The sequence below is a fragment of the Petaurus breviceps genome, unplaced genomic scaffold (genome assembly GCF_028583685.1).
Source record: "Petaurus breviceps papuanus isolate PSGF00001 unplaced genomic scaffold, PetGlider_PUasm1.0 218, whole genome shotgun sequence".
NCBI lineage: Eukaryota > Metazoa > Chordata > Mammalia > Diprotodontia > Petauridae > Petaurus > Petaurus breviceps.
This window is the reverse complement of record NW_027185872.1, coordinates 10,689,869-10,706,262: the sequence shown is the minus strand read 5'-3', so window position 1 is coordinate 10,706,262 and position 16,394 is coordinate 10,689,869. Positions and strand designations below refer to the sequence as shown.

Below are 16,394 nucleotides of genomic sequence, written 5' to 3'. Positions count from 1 at the left end.
AATGGAGACTTACCAATCTGCTCATCTATTTTTGACCTTGGAGTCTGAAACAGAGGGAACTGGTTTGTTTATTTTTGTATGTCTGGCACTCCTTGACCAAAATTTGGGTTAGAGGAAGGCTATTTATGGAGATTAGGTAAGAATGCCCATTGTACTTAAGATTTCTCCCTGCTGGGGTCCTATGAATTCTCTACATTTGTGGAATATTTCATACACTTGTCCCCTCTGAAGTCTTCTCTAATTAGGTTCTCAAATAAAGTGTCTGGATTTTCACCTTTTTGGTGCTTTTAGAATTCTAAGATTTGTACTATCTTCCAAATCTGTTATTTTTTCTCTCTTAAGTCTTGTTATATTTTGGATGGGAATTTAAGAGATTAAAAAGTCTGCCTTCAAGTTCTTCCCTTTATCTTCATTAACTGATATTAGCTGGATTTTATTTATTTTATTATTTGTGACTTTCATCAATGTTTTTAGTTTTTGGGTAGTGCTTTCCATTTCTCCCTAATAGTCTCTCTGTCTCTCTCTCTCTCTGTCTCTCTCTCTCTCTGTCATGAAATCTATGCTAATCTTTTATATTATTTCCATCCCACTCAGTGATGTTTCACTTTGTATTTATGAAGAGATCATGCCCCATCAGGATTACTTGAAGGAAGTGGGCTGTTTGGTCTGGAAACAAGAAGACTTAGGGGGATGACATCACATATTTGATGCATTTGCATGTGGAAGAGGGAGTAGACTGGTCCTGTTTGGCTCCCAAGGGCAGAACTAGCAGCAATGAAGGACCATGGCACATCCCATGGGATTGAGACTGGGATGTATGAGGATGCTAATAGGTTTTAGCATGTTCTGAGTCTCTTAATCTCCCTCTGTCTTTCTGGCTCTGGTTCTCACGCACACATACAGTCAAACCCTCAACAATAAAGCTGGTCAGGTATAGAGAAACAGGTAGTGGAAATCACAGAGGGATCTCATATAACAGGGTGTACCTTGTTGATTTCCTCATAGGTGTGCTGGGTCTCCCCATGCATCTGGAGTGTGGCTGTAAAGTCCTGGCTTGAATAGTAGGTGGGTCAAAGAAAATGTCTTAGCCCTCTGACTAACCTACTAGGAACACTAATTAGTACTGAGCTGGAAGATAATCTTCAGGATCCTGACCTTTGTGGTCAATTTACTTATGGTGGAGAAAAGAGGATGGATCTGGGACTAGAATGTCCCTACAGGAGGGGATTTAAGCTTAATGCAAGGAAAGAGCTTTCTAACAATTAGCTCCAAATAGAATAGGTGGGAAAGGAATGAGTGGTGCTTTTCACAGGCAACCTCAAAATGATTTGTTGAGCATAGGATTTCACATGCTCAGCATCTCAACAAACTAAACTGAAGATGGGGGGTCTGTCTCTAATGACCTTATCATGTAAAAGGATATGAGTAGACCCTCCCTCCTCCCAATATTTTGTGGGAGATCATGGGTGAGGAATATATGGTACACTTGTTAGTAAGACTCATATTGTAAGATTTCATTCACAATCTTACTCTGTGTGTGTGTGATGGTCAATGCTTTGTGAGTTCACAGTACTTTGAGCTCTTAGAGGTTTTGGGCACAGATCAAATCAAAGGAATGGGTAGTGATGACTGTACCTCAGAATCAGCAACCACCACATCCTTGGCACCACCTTCTTAATGATCTCATGTTCTGTGCATCAGTTTGTGGGACCCAGACCCAGGTGTACTGGACCTCAAGGGAGATGTCATCTGAACCATGAAATGGTGCATTTTGGGGCCCCTGGGGGTTATCCACTTAAACTGCATGTTCTTCTTTTTGAATGGAGATCCCACAGAAGGCTCAGTTGAGAATCTATGCAAAATATCTTTCTACTTCTCACTTATTAATTGCTAAGGAACAATATACATTCATTCATTCATTTTTAGTCATTGATTCAGAGCTAGCAGGGGCAATGTACTCTAAAATCTGAGCCTCAGAGAAGACCTGCCCTAGGTAACACAGGTTAGAGTGCACGGGGTTTGGAATCCGGTTTTCTTTTTACAACACCAATTAAGTTCTTCACATTTACTAGGCAGGCGTTACAAAGTGGATCATTTTATGCCAGTTATATTCTGGAAAGTTACCCATATGGGCTTCTGAAACAGGCACTATCATCCTCAATGACAGGCCAAGGGGCTCTAAATTTTCTGTTTTGGGCTCCTAAAAAGCCAAAGGACATTTGATGACCAACTCCCTCCTCAGGGAGCAGTGGGGTAAGTCAAGGTAAATATTACAGCTGAAATGCTCAATACTTTCTTCTCTGGTTTGACAAGACTTGGTGAAAGAATTGATCTTGGGGTAGGATACTGACTAGGGAGAAGCATGACAGAACCTGGGAGCCTAGGTACTGAGCATCAGCTGCCAATGGAAACTCTAAATAATCCATTCTGCCACCCTACACCCTGGACCTGAAGCCTTTACTTGAAAGAAGCTACTTTAGTTTTTGTGGTAGCAGAGAACTAAAAAGAGTAAATGTCCATGAACTTGTAATGGGAATGTAAATTTAAAGATCTTCCCTGCCCCTAGACTAAAGTGTACCTGGAGCCTGGGGTGGGAGGCTTGTTTTTCAGTAGATTCTTTTTGATTGGCCAGTGGGTCCAAAAGGTTGTGACATTCTCTGAGCAAGGAGAAGGCTATATAAGCCCTGATGTGAGGCTTTGCTTTGGGGGCTCACTTTGAGAAGTGTTCTGTGATTTGATCTGATGAAACTATGGGAAGCTGGTTGTTGAGAGACCACCCCCCCCCCGGCTTTGAAAAACCCAGATGTTGATTTGGTATGGATGTAATGGTTGGACAGTTTGGAAATCTGTCTACTTGATCTATTTCTGTCTTGATAATTCTGTCTGTATATCTGAAGTTCGGGGTGCTGACCTTTTTCCCCTGAACTAGGTAAACGATACATATCTGACTAAAGCAAGCTTGCAACCCATTTTGAGTTGCTTTCCTTTATCAAAGCAGATCCAAGAACCTGTGTTGGCAGCCACCCTGGGGACGCTGGGGTGCTTGCTGCTACAGAACTGGAGACTGGTCAAGCAAATGGTGGTATAGAATCTCAAGGGAACATGATTGTCCTGTAAGAAACAAGGACAGTGAATACAGAGAAGCCTGGGAAGACTTACCTGAACTGATACAGATTAGAGGCAGCAGGACCAGGAGAATCACCCAAAGGAAAGAATGACCATCACAAGACAGTTAGCGCTGAAGAGGGTGAACTTATTATTACCAGCTCAGCTTGAGGAAGAGACAGGAAGGGACCTCTCTCCCTTTGCTTTGTTGCAGAGATGGGGGCGGGGCATGGAAGTGGAACACTGCATGTGTCTTTAGACTTTGTCAATATGTCTGTCCCTTTGGGAGGGGCTGTGAAAGAGAATTAGGGTAGAAAATGCAGGGTATGGAAAACAAAAGATAATCAAAAATGTATTTTTTTTTTTTTAGTAAAGAAGTTGACTTCTTGGGTGTCCATAAGCAGCATCTGAAGGATAGCTCAGACAAATGCAACCTCTGGGTTTAAGGAAACCTTTTAATTGTTGAGGTTGTAAAGGACAACAGTAGGTGGTGCTGAGAAGAGCTGCCCATTCAGTGGTCACTGGGAGGGGGCTGAGGGCGCAACCACTCTGCTCTGTCCTGGGAGCCCAGTGAGGGCTGTGGGGCGGGGTGGGGGCGTGGGGGAGATGGAATTTGGGCAGAGGCAGCTGGGCAGGGACACAGAACTGGCAGTGCAGCTGTCCCAGAGCCCCCTGCACTGCTCCCTTGCCCAGGAAGACGAGTGTTTTCTTCACATTGCCTCCTTCTTAGTCACCTGTACTACACACGCTGTCTCAGAATGAGTAATTCACAGTGAATTCAGTGTCAGTAAGAGCTGGGGCTGCAGACGCCCCTCAGAGCTGGCACTGCAGGGCCCTATGGTACAGTGTGCCGATGAGCAGCTTCCCACCATATACAGAGCCCACGGTGCTGCCCTGCAACACAGATCCATTGTTGGCATAGACTGTGCTCACCGTGGGCGTCTCAGAAAGAATGTTCTGGATCCGAAGCACCTGAACATAGAGAAACACAGCCTGGCATCGGCCCCTGCCCATGGGCAGTGCCAGCGCCAGCGGGATCAACCTCTGCCCCGTGAGGAAACAAGTTTGTAGCGAGTAGGGAGAAAACAAGTCCCCAAAGGGAGCTCCTTGTATGAAACACCAGCTCTCTCTTCATGATCAGCCAGCAGCACACTCCCCCACAATGATCCTGGAAGGGCCGATCCCACAGAATGTCACCGGGGTTGCTCTGGCCAAACATTGATTCTTCACAGGGGCATGAGGTCCAGGGAACTGGACCAATGGGCTAGCTGTACCGGTGAGAGGGAGAAGAGGCTGAGCCTTGCTTGGGGGATGGGAGGGGACCTTCAGGAGACAAAAACCCACCTGGGATGCAGGAGGGTTACTGGGGTCATAGATGAACAGCTTCTGGCCGTTGGGGTGACAGCCCACCCAGAGGTCTCCCGTGGAAGGGTCAACAGACAGGTTATCCACTATTGTGTCCAGGTGGAGCACCTGCCAAGAAAGACGGGAACACATCTACAGAGGATGCACCTTATAGCTCCTTAGAGTCAGCCAGCTCCTGGGCCGAGCTATGCGTCTTTCTCCTGGACGTGGACACGATCCCTCCCTGTGACCCTGGGCCTCACTCTCCAGGTGAGCTTGGCCATGCTCCGTGGGCCGCTGAGGGCCTGAGCATGAGGACACTTTTGCTCATTAATTTTCTTCTCAGAGCCCTGATCCCTGAGCCTTTTGCCTTGGGGAAGCAGGATTAATGGCCATCAATGCTTGGTGGCTTTGGACCAGAATCCACCACCTAAGCACCCCCAGGGCCAATGCTGAAGGTGTGTGGGGGAGAGGGCAGAGGTACACCCTTGAGATTTGTCCCTATGACCACTAAGACAAGGTCTTCCCCGGACCCAGCAGGTTGGGTCAGCCATGCAGGACAGGTACATTACAGCTAGGAGGAAGGTCCTCCTGTCCCCTTACCTTTACTTGAGTCAAGCTCCAATTGGTGTGTTTTTCCATGACGTGGATTTCATGGGCAAAGCTATCTGCGACATAGATGTACCTTCACCAAAGGGACATATTTGTTAAAGTGATACATGCACATAAAGCCTTAGCCTAGAGCTGCATCGGGGTCCTTGACCTGTGGTCCACAGGGTAGCTGACAACTGAAGGTCATTGTAATTGGTATGACATAGTGTGTTCAGCGGGCCCATGAGGCTTGCAAGATTCAGACCACCTGACCTAGAGAGTGCCAATGAGCGCCCTTGGTATGGTCTGCCCACTGGTCACAAAACTACAAATATGCTGTAGTTTTGTTTCAAGAGTGGGGCCCAAGGGACTCCTAGGGACCTGCTGGGGTCCCGTCGGGGTAGGATTGAGCAGGAATGACTCCACTACCATCATAGGGCTTGGAGGTTTGGAAAGCACTGTCCATGATCATCTCCTTTACTCCTCAGCCTCCCTGCATGGTACAGCATGGCTGAGAGAAGCCCACTGCCCTAGAGGGGAGCCTTCTGGGGCCAACAAGGTAGAGATTTGGGGTCACAAATATATTTTTCCCTTGTAATTCCCTGAAGTATTTTGACCTTCTCTAAGCAGATCCTTCACATCTGTACTAATGTACATTTTGTGATGGGTGTTTCTTGTAGCACTGAAAATGGAGATGCCTCGGGACAGCTTTGTCTGGTTGAAAGGACCAAAGCGTGTCCAGGGAAGAATCTGGAGGTCTGGGAGTGTGAAGACCTAGGCTTTGACCACGCCGCTAAGGCTGTGCCCTGTATGGCCTTGGCCTCCGTTTCCCCACTTGCCAAATGGTGGGGGTGGACTAGCTGACCACTGAGATCCCTTCAGCTCTACACCTATGACCCATGGATGCCAGGGTCACCACCAGGTAACGTCTACCTCACGGAATCTCTGAAAAACGTAATTAAAAATAAAAGACCTTTAAACACCAGGAACCCAAACTCTCTTGATGGTAGGGAGCCTGAGGTCTGAGTGGCACGGGAAGATAGTGAACCCCATGCTCTGTTGGGCAGGGCTCAAGTGACCGCCCAACCATCCATACTTCTCATCTGGGGACATGTTGATCCCGTTGGCTGAGTCGAAGCCCTGGGCCACTACCCGGATGTCCCCGGGGCTGTAGTAAATGACATTGGTCCAGCGTAGGTTCAAGTAGACCTCCAGATACTTTAAGAAGGTGTCAGAGAAATAGTGGCTGTTGGTGGCATAGAAATGCTCTGGGCCCACAGCAACGATGTCATTCACACTGAAAGAAAGAGAAAAGTAAGGCCGGGAAACCAAGCCCTGGGCCTTTGCATAGGGCAGGCTGCTGGTCATCCCCAGCAACAACTGGTGTTCTGGGCCTTCAGCAAGGCCAGGATGGGTCAACACACCCCAAAGGTGGGGGCAGAAGAGTCAGGGAGAGAGTGGGATGGGGGAGGGGAGAACTGGGAGGGGGAGGGGGTAAATGGGAGCAGGAGAGAGGAGTGGGAGTAGGGGAGGGGAGGTCACAAAGGAAACCTTGCACCTCCCGCACCCCCAGCACAGCCCAGGGTGGGTGCAGGACAAAGCTTTGGGAAGGAATGAGTAGGAGGAAATTAGAAAGAGGTCACCTAGTCGGGATGGACAAGATGGCTAGATAAATGTGCTTACCCACAATTGTCTGGGTTACTCTAGGCCAAGGCCAGACTGAGGAGTAGTCTCTGAAAGGAAAGGCCCTGGGAGATTTCCTTCCTCTTGCATTTAAGGGGAGGAGCACCCACTTGGTGGTTCCTGCCTCCAGCTGTATGGCAGCCTTGAGCCAAGCGCCAGGGATACAAACAAAGGTAAAAAGACCGTCCCTGGGATATGCCGACTGGCAGAAGCACCCTGTCTCAGGGCCCATGCTGCTGTGGTTGCCAACCACAGCCGTCCCCAAATTTCACCTCCCCCGATCTGGCTGGAGATAGATGAAGTTCTGTGCAGGAGCTGCCTTTTGACTCGGGTGCGGATAACAGTCCAGCACAAAGCCACCCATGTGGCGGGCAGTGGCTGCTGAGGACAGGAGGCTGCAGGGGAGGGAGTGCCAGCTTGTCTCCTGCCTCCAACAAGCCCCAGCCGTCACTGAGCATCAGCCACTATCCTAGCTGCCTTTCTCTGGCTATCAAGGACTTTCCAAACTATGGTGCCCAGAAGTGGACCAGCTGGGCACCTGCTTGGGGCAGAGGGCGCACGCACAGGTCATTCCAAGCTGTTCCCCACCTCTGGAGGACACCTCGCTGTGCATGAGGTGGAACAAGATGGCGGTACCTTGGAAGAAGCTCGTGGCGGAGGGTTTTCAGGTGTAAGAGGGAATTTTCCTCCTCTTCAAATTTAAAAATTTCCACTGTGCTCCTGTGCTCAGGGCGATTTGCAACGAAGAGATAGACGGTGTCATCTAAGGCAAGGACAGAGAGGACGTGGTTCTCTGCCTCTGGCCCTGGGACTCTGCTGGAGGGCAGCCCTCTTCTCTCCCCAACACCCCCCCAATGCTGGTCTGGTTTGATGGTGATTCAGTTGTCCTGGAACAGTCTCCCCTCTTCGCAGACAAGAATTCAGGAACCTCCCATTCTCGCTTCAACACACAACCCAAAGATCCCCAAACCTCAGTGCCAAGCATCATGCCCAGAAGGCTTTGAAGGAGGCTGGGCTCCAACTAGGAACCGCGTGGGGAATTCACAGAGATCAATGCTGGATGAGACACACTTTGGGAGCGGAAGTCATTGGCTGTCGCCTATGAGTGTGTGTGAACCTTCACTCCAGGCTTGGTAGCAGGCAGCCAAGATGCCTTGTCGGTCACTGACGGCTTCCTCTGCCCTTACCTTGGTCGATGAAAGTGCTGAGGCCATGGGGGTTAAAGGACTCCAAATCAAATCCTCGGCTGACTCGCAGCTCCCGGGCCCTGGAGCTGTCCTGGTTCAGATCCAGCATCAGGATTCCTCCAGGCTTCTCTGGAGTGAAGCTCTGCATGCCAGGAACCTTGAGGCCCTGATGCAAAGAAGTGCCAAGCTCTTCAGGCCATCTGGGGCTGCCTGGCCTCCCCCTCCCCTGCCCTAACAGGGAGGGGGAGGCCAGAGGGGAGGCTGAGGGGAGGCAGCTGAAACTCAGAGGAGCTTCCAGTAAGCTGGAATCACATCTGGAAGCAGCCCCTGTCCCATCACGACGTCCCCTCCCTCCTCGGTCGGAGAAGAGAGATCTTGTGTACCCACTGGCCCAAGGGAAGGCCTGAGTGTGCCCTGTTCACCAGAGGGCCTGGCTAGAGGCAGGCACAGGGGACAGAGTGTGCTTAGTATAAAATAGTACATGATGGGGTGGGGGGGTTCCCTTAAATCAGTGGCTTCAAACACATGCCCCAAACTGGGTACCATAGAAAAACCCAGCTCCCAAGCTGAGGGAATGAAATCCCCAAACTAGGCAGGACCCAGGAGAGGGAGGACCCGGCTTCAGGGAAGTCAGAGAGATGCACACTGGGCTTGGGTCCAGTCTGGAGGTGACCAGCCCGTCTGTGACCCTGACCCAAGGAAGGCCTTGTTTCTAGACCCCATGACACTTACCACACTCAGGAAAGCCAAGCCGTTGGGAAGTATGTGAATGTCTTCAGAACCGGCTTCTGGAAATAAAGCGATACAGGCAATGAAGGACCCTGGGAGCATGGGGGTGGGGCCTGCTTCTGCTCAGGGTGACCTCGAACCCAGGTCAGGGGCTGAGGAAGAGCACAGAGCATCCTGTCTGGCCCTCTGGGCCTTGGGGCTGCTGAGCTGGCCCCTTGGCTCCAACTGGGCTTTAGGCCTGTCCCTTGAGGGAGCCAGAGCCTGAGCTCACCCTTGGCCTCAGTCCTGGCTCTGGTGCTCCCTCCAGCCTAGCTCTGGAGCTGGGAGACAGATCCTGGCAAACGGGTTGGGGCCTACTTCAGGGAAAAGGAGATTCTCCCTGGACTTGTCCTGGACCCCCGACCCTCCGAGGCTCTTGCCAGGGATTCTGGTGTGTCTTCTTCCCCTAGTTTCCAGCCCATTTTGGGGTATGGGCAAAGAGGGGACCAGAAATTGGGGTGGGGCCGGTATCACTCCTGCTTTGCTCTCCTGCTGCCTGGGGCCTTCTGAGCCCTGGGCCCCTGCTAGGATGTTGGCTCCTCCTTACCTCTCTGGGCCTGGCATCCCAGAAAAGCAGCAGAAACAGCAGCCTGGGCACTCCTGTGACTGCCTTGGATCTGGGAGAGGAGCTCGTTGTGTCTGGATAAGGACACTCACCTGTTCCCTGTGCCGAGGCCAGACCTTGGGAGCTTTGGGTAATGACAGGGGTTAGGAGCAGGGGAAGAGGGAAGGGCTGGCTGCCTGTCAACAGGCTCCTTCCTTAGGCATGGGTCTGCCCTTTGGGGCACCGAGCTTTTGGCTTTGTTCTGTACCTTGGCCCTAGCCCTCTGGCCTTCTATGCTGGGGTTGTGGATGGAGGCAGAGGCTGGTATCTGGGCCCCTCCTGGGGCCTTGAACCTGCCCCTTAAGGCAGTAGGAGGGGGTGGCATGAGGGTGGGCGCAGGAAGTCCTTATGTTCTCTTATTCCTGGGCAAGTCAGCCATGAAGAAAAGAGGCAAGTGGAGAGAAGCAGGAAGCCAGTGCCCAAGCCAAGCCAAGCCCACTCAGTGCCCAAGGCCACCTGCTGGCCTGGGGCATCTTCGAAGGAGGCTTCATCCTAGGATTGGCCAATGCCATCACTGACATGGGAGGAGGGGCTAGGGCTGAGGTGTGAGGAGGGACTGCATTCTCATCCCATGTGCTACCGGGCCTCTGGCAACTCAGCTGACCTTTCTGGGCTTCCGCTTCCTTATCCACCTGCCCCGAAAACCTCCTGGGCTGTTGTGAAGATCTCTCTGCACCCTTAACTTGATTCAAAACTAAACTCCACAGGCATTCCTTAGGTGCTTACAATGTGCCCACCACTGTGCCAAGTCCTGGGAATAGGAGAGAAAAGGGAACAGGCCCTGCCCTCCAAAGGCTTATATTCTAATGGAGGTGTGGACAGTCTGGACACAAGCAAACTTATACACAAGATGAGTCCAAGGTGGTTTGGGGAGAATGATGAAGCAGCTTAAAGGGGCAGGGGACCAAGGGTTTGACAGAGTCTGAGTCGGGCAGCCAGTGTGAGCCCAGACAGGTTGGGAGGGTTTGCTGGGCCAGATGGCAGAGTGAGAATACAGCATACAAAAACAGGACCAGGTCGGGAAGAGATTTCCACACCAAGCAGAGGGTATTTTTCTATTTGATCTCAGTTAAGAGGCAGTGGCTGAGTTCAAGGAGCAGAGTGAGGGGTGACCGGACAGACCTGGGTTTTGGCAGGAGTGGAGGATGGCTGGGAGGCAGAGAGGCTGGAAGGAGGCTGCTCTGGTAGGAGAGACGATGAGAGCCTGAAATCAGGTGGGGCTGGGGGAGTTGAGAAGAGGGAACAGGAGTGAGCTGTGGGGACAGAGAGGGCAATGCCCTGCACAGTTGGAACGGCCCAATGGGGTCTGCTTCAGATGCATTAAATTGGAGATGCCCATAAAACACGGTGTGAAGTGTCCCACAGGAGGAGGTGATGAGGGACTGGGCCACAGAGGATCTGGGCTTCATCTGCACAGAGGACAGAACCATCCACTCACTTCAGGGCTGCTGAGGTTGACAGACAAGGCAGTGACTGAGGAATGGGTCTCTGGCCGTCCACACTCAGCAGGTGGGACTGTCTGAAAAGCCCTCCAAGGAGGCTGCGAAGGAGAAGTCAGGCAGGTAGGAGGGAGCCAGGGGAGAGGAGTATTCGGAGAAGATGGTGACTGACAGGGGCTGAGGCTACAGAGAAAAGGGCAGGGGCTTGGGCAATGAAGCAAGCTGGTAACCAGGAGGGCAGTGGGATGGGCCCAGTGATGAGATCGGAGTCGGAGGTGGGGGGAGGCAGCCATGGCAGAAGGCCCAAAGCTCAGGATCAAAGGTGAGGAGAGATGTGGGATGCGGAAACATCCAATGAGGGTTTCTGAAGGGAATGGGAAGGGAAAGGAAGGAAATGCGCATTGGTGGAGTGCCTTCCATGGACCAGGCGCAGTGCTAAGCCCTCCACAATGATCCTCACAACTACCCTAGGACCTGGGTATTTCTCATTTAATAGCTGAGTAGACTGAGGAAGACAGGTTATGTGACTTGCCCAGGGTCACACAGCTAGTGTCTGAGGATGGATTTGAACTCAGACCTTCTTGACTCGTGGCACCACCAGTTGTCATTGATGGCATCAGTGGTGCACATTGAAGGGTCCACTTCACTATAAGAAACTTAAATAAGGAAGGAAATGGGGGGTGATGTGAGGAGAGAAGAGGAAAATTTCATTCAGCGAATGGTTTACATTATTTGTCAGTGAAATATGATGTTGGATCCTTGGCTGGGGACGGGGGTGAGGATGGGAGGCTTGAGAAGAAGAACGGGAGGGCTGAGATGGAGGGAGCTTAAAGGGCTGCCTCCCTGCAGGCAGGGCACACTGCGATGGGTCCACCGTGTGTTCACCTTCCAGCTCTGGTTGGCTGAGTCAGAGTACGAGCAAAGGGGGCAGGCAGAGGGAGGGGTAATCCAGGGCTGCTCGCTGGCCAGGTGTGAGGGGGAACTTGGGGCAGAGGCCAGGGAAGGGATGGCAGTGAGCAAGGAAGGACAGCATAGCTAGTGATGGACAGCCTGGCAAAGAGCTCCATGCTCACACTAGTCCCACGCAGCATGGGCTGTCATTCTCCCCATTTTACAGATGAGGATGGAGGGTCTGGAGGCCATGCTGGGCACAGATGGGCTGGTTTCAGGGAGCCTCCCGTCGTCCCCTCTGTACATGTTTCTGGGAGTCACAGGGTTTAGGGATGGAGAGACCATACTGGGCATGGCACCCAGGGGAGACGGCAGCACGGTGGAGAGAGCACATCCTGTCCAGGCACCTCTCCTCTGAGCTTCTCTCTCCTCCTGAGGGTTAGGGTTGAAGAGGGTTGGAGAGATAGCCTCCAAACTCCAGACCCAGGAGCCACCCCAAGGCTTCTCCAACCAAAAACACCAGACAAGGCATCCGGGAGAGTGTAAACTCCTCCCAGGCAGGCACACACAGAACTGGTGTCTACACGAAATGCTTGGATTGGAAGTCTCCACCCACCCACACCACGCTGAGTGCTGGATGTTAGGGTGAAGACAGGGGGCCCCCACTCGCCTCTTCTTTGCCCAGCACATGTAGCCAAGACTCAGGGCAATGGTGAGCAGTTGATTACATGGGCTTGTGTGAAGCTGGGAACACAAGGTGGAAGGTCCGGTGGTCCAGTTGGAGCCCTCGGATTCTGTAGGCAACAGCCAGCCATCGCAGCCCCTGGGGCTGGACAGTGAGGGACTAGCTGCTGCTCCCCCTACCCGTGTCTACAGCAGGACTTTGTCCACAATGTTCCCAACAACCCACCGCCAGTCTTGCCTTGAGAACCGCCAGGAACAAGGTGACTCACTCCTTGACGCTGCCCTCACTCTATTTTCAGAGATGCCTCTAATTGTTAGATTTGCTTCCTACCACAGCCTGCATCCAGGTAGGCTCTCCCTTCTGTCCCTGGCTCATCCCTCTGGAGCCAAGCAGAGCAAAGTTGGCCTCTCCAAGACTCTGCCCTTCACACACCAGGACAGCCACCAGGGCATTCCCGAAGCCTTCTTTTCCAGGCTAAATTTCTCCATTAATTCCTCCTCTTCAAGCATGATCTTGAAGCCTTTCATAACCCAGGCCGTCTTCCTCCGGGCCCCCAGTGTCCTATTTAAGAAGCATTTACTGCTGAATGTCAGAGACAACAGAGAGGCCACATCCAAGCTAAGGCCCTTCACCATCTGCGTCTTCTGCCTCTACAGCCTAGCTCCGCTGAGGCAATGTTTAACAGAACTATCCTCTCCTTGGTCCCACAAGAGGCAGGAGGCAGGCTGCCTCTTTTTAGGACATTTTATAAGGAAGCAAAATGTGGAGCCTTGGCCAAAAGCCTTGAAGCCTTTAGGGAATTCTTAGGAGTGGAGAAATGGCTGCTAATTAGGTCCCAACTGGGACCAGACTGGGTCCCAACAAGCAGTGAACAGGGCCCTTTCATCCCTCTCCAGTTTTGGTGAGCGGCTTGAACAACTGTGAATTCAGACTTTCAAAACCACAGTAATGACAGAACCACCACAAGAGCTGGGCTGAGACTGGGAAGGGAAAAGCAGTGTTGACTCTAGGCATGGCCAGGCCCCTGGTTCTTCCTCACTCCCCCAAAGACTTGAGAAAAGACCTGCTCCCAACGTGTATGAGCCTAAGAGAATCTAGGAGAGCTGACCTACAACGAGCTCTCAGGAAAGCCCTGCTGTGTTTCAGAGGCGCCTCGTACATACCTACACCTTTGATCAATCGGCAGTTGGGAAGGTCAACAGGTTCCACTTCTCTAGAGGCATTAAGCCGATTCCTGTGAATATGAATCAGGGTGTCAGCCAAGGGCTCTGGTCGGAGGAGAGCTCCATCCCCAGGGTGGCCCACCATGTCAGTGGAGACAGGCAAATGCAGTGTATGACAAGCTGTGTGTGTGTGGGGGGGGCAGGGGGGAACGTGGGCAGTATGGTAACGGGAAGGGGAAGATTCCACAAAGACTAGCTAATTCAAGAAATACTGGCCCATAGTCAGTCCCATCCAACAATCCTTTACTGAGCACCTACTATGTGCCAGACATGATGCTAAGCATCCCCTGCCCCATGACTCAGAAAAACCAAGGGAAGGAATGATAAAGGATAATGTGGGAATGTTGGAATGGCCTTTGCCCCCTTTAAGATGCACATTTTTCGCTCCTCTGCCCAGGGCTGGTCCAGCCGCCTCAGAGATCAGACCAACATTGTCAGGCACAGGCACACATTGGGTTACTCCCTCCTCTCCCTCCAGTTACCCCTCCAATCCCTCTGAACTGGAATGGAAAATGGCAAAGCCTCTATTCTGGCCAAACTTGTTAGCAGATTTCCACCTGTCCTCTGGGGCCCACCTCAAGCCTCAGCACCTCTGCCTGACACAGCTGCCCTGCCAGGGCAGAACGATATAAAGGAAGGTAGCTGCTAGTGCCTCTGAGTCCTGGAGTAGAGCCTCAGCCAGAGTCTCTCCATCACAGAAGAGCTGGCCCCCTGGGGAGCTTGCCCCCTGGGGAGATGGCCCTGGTGAGCCTCTGAAGAAGGGTGGAGTTGGCACACCCTAGACTTTTTAGTTGATCCTTGTCACATGAACTTGCTCCAAGCCAGGAAAGGGCAGGTTTGAATGGCTCTGCTCAGGGGGGCACCTTCCCAAAGGCCCAGAGCAGATAAAGATGGGGAGAGTTGACAGGGCCCAACTCAGTCTCCTGGGCAGTCCCCACTCAGCCTGCATGTCCAAGCCTCCGCCAGGCTCCCTGGGCATCAACCTGGCTGTGCGTGTGGGAGTCACGTATTCAGCCCAAGCCTTTGCTGCCCTGATGTATGCACACTCCCCAGGTGTCCATCGGGTGTCGAGAATTTACGGAAGGCTCCAGAATGTTGGGCGGAGGCCTCCCAGGAAGACATGGTGGGGCTGTGCCACCACAAGGCCATGCCCTTGGGGAGAGCAGTTGTATCCATGCCCGCCTCCTCTTCCTGATTGGCCCAGGGGCTCTGTGGGAAAGTCTTCATTAAGGGCCTCCTATGTGCCAAACACTTTCCAAATAGTATGCCACTGGATCCTTGTCACAAGCCAAGGAGGAAGGTGCCACTATTTTCCTCATTTGGCAGATGAGAACACTGAAGCAGACAGAGGGTAAGTGATTTACCTTAACCAGGGTCACACAGCTTGTAAGTGCCTGAGCTGGGTTTGAGCCCAGGTCTTCTGACTTCAGGGGAGAGCAGTGGTGAAGGCTTTAGAATGCTAGGCCTGGAGTCAGGAAGACTCATCTTCTTGGGCAAGTCACTTCATCCATTTGCCTCAGTCTCCTCTTCTGTAAAATGAGCTCGAGAAGGAAAAAGCAAGCCACTCCAATTGTTTTGCCAAGAAAACCCCCAATTCGGCCATGCAGGGCCAGACTCAGCTGAGACGACTGAACAGTAGAATTCCTGACTCCAGGCCCAACACTCTGGCACTAAGCCTCCGTAAAGGCCAAGTGCAGCCTGGCCTGAGGTCAGCCCATACCTGTGCTGCTTCTTCTTGCCGGCATGTGTCTGTGACTGCTCGGTTTGTGAGCCCCTTGCAGCAAAGGCTGTGTCTCCACACCATCCCCAACACAGTAAATGAATGAGAGGGCCCTGAAGCATGGCCCACTTGGGCCTGGATTCCTTATTTGACCAAGGATCCACTAAGATGTCAGAATGTGCTTGTGTGCTCATGTCTGTATGTGTATAGTGGGGAGCATGATGGACAGGATACTCCTCAGTCATTTCCCAGTGTCCACAGTGTGCCCTGAATGCCATAACCAACTGGAAGGAGAAGGAAAAGGAACATAGCCCTCTGCCCCTTGTCACCGGTGGTGAAACAGAGAGCCCACATTTGTGCTTTGGACCCAGCCCCAAGAGGTGGTGGGGCCCAAGAATGCCCAGCATCCAGCAGATGCTGGTTGGGGCCACTCCTTGGGTGGAACCCTTCCATGCCCACATGGTCATGGACTGGAAAAGACCCCAGGGTTACAGAGTTGGTATAACAATGATGCTAGTGATACAGCAAAGTTGTTGCCAGGAAAATTGTAGGATCCCAGGTGGAGAAGGGACTTCAGAGGCCATCAAGGCAAACCTCATGTCACAGAGAAAGAAACTGAGGCCCTAGAAAATTGCAGGCTCCTAGACCTGGGGCAGAGAGAAGGAAAGGGCTGCAAATGATCTCCAGGCCTGGGATTTACATCGGGAACACGTGGGCCACAGAAACTTCAGTCTCTTAGCCCAGAGAAGAATGGAGCTGATCAAGGTCCCTGCTACATGAGGGGCTGGACCCAGAAGCCAAGCAGGTCCCCGAACCTAGTCCAGGTTCCTCCCCCTTCATCCCATCATCAGAACCAGCTTTTAATGGCTGTCTTCACTTTGCAAGCAGGCCTTCCATGTCCCCCTACCCCACTAGCATCAGTGGGGTGCACATTTAAAAGTGGGACCTGACTGAAGTGGGGCCCGGCATCAAGACACCGGCTTAAGGCTGGAGAGTGGGGCAGCTGCTGGCGCTGGGGGCACGGGGAGGGTCAGGAATGTTCTTCACCAGCAGCCTAGAAAAATCGCTGAGACAGGAGCACACTCTCCAGTCAGAGGCAACACAGTTTGTGTGTGTGTGTGTGTGTGTGTGTGTGTGTGTGTGTGTGTGTGTGT

The 16,394-nt window shown here is 52.1% G+C and overlaps 1 protein-coding gene across 2 annotated transcripts in view; it reads right to left on the bottom strand.

The window, feature by feature from the left end:
- Window positions 1-3,542: 3,542 nt before the first annotated feature.
- Window positions 3,543-16,394, bottom strand: part of LOC138166030 (serum paraoxonase/arylesterase 2-like) — a 13,768-nt gene continuing 916 nt past the window's right edge. The window contains exons 2-9 of one of the 2 annotated variants that reach the window (XM_069094484.1): window positions 13,461-13,531; window positions 8,643-8,698; window positions 7,911-8,076; window positions 7,360-7,486; window positions 6,137-6,337; window positions 5,053-5,134; window positions 4,450-4,578; window positions 3,543-4,077 (exon numbers count right to left, since the gene is read on the bottom strand). In XM_069094484.1, the coding sequence (XP_068950585.1) occupies window positions 3,919-4,077; window positions 4,450-4,578; window positions 5,053-5,134; window positions 6,137-6,337; window positions 7,360-7,486; window positions 7,911-8,076; window positions 8,643-8,698; window positions 13,461-13,531 (991 nt within the window). In that variant the 3' untranslated portion in view covers window positions 3,543-3,918. The remainder of the gene's footprint in view (window positions 4,078-4,449; window positions 4,579-5,052; window positions 5,135-6,136; window positions 6,338-7,359; window positions 7,487-7,910; window positions 8,077-8,642; window positions 8,699-13,460; window positions 13,532-16,394) is intronic. The other variant, XM_069094485.1, reaches the window with a different exon arrangement.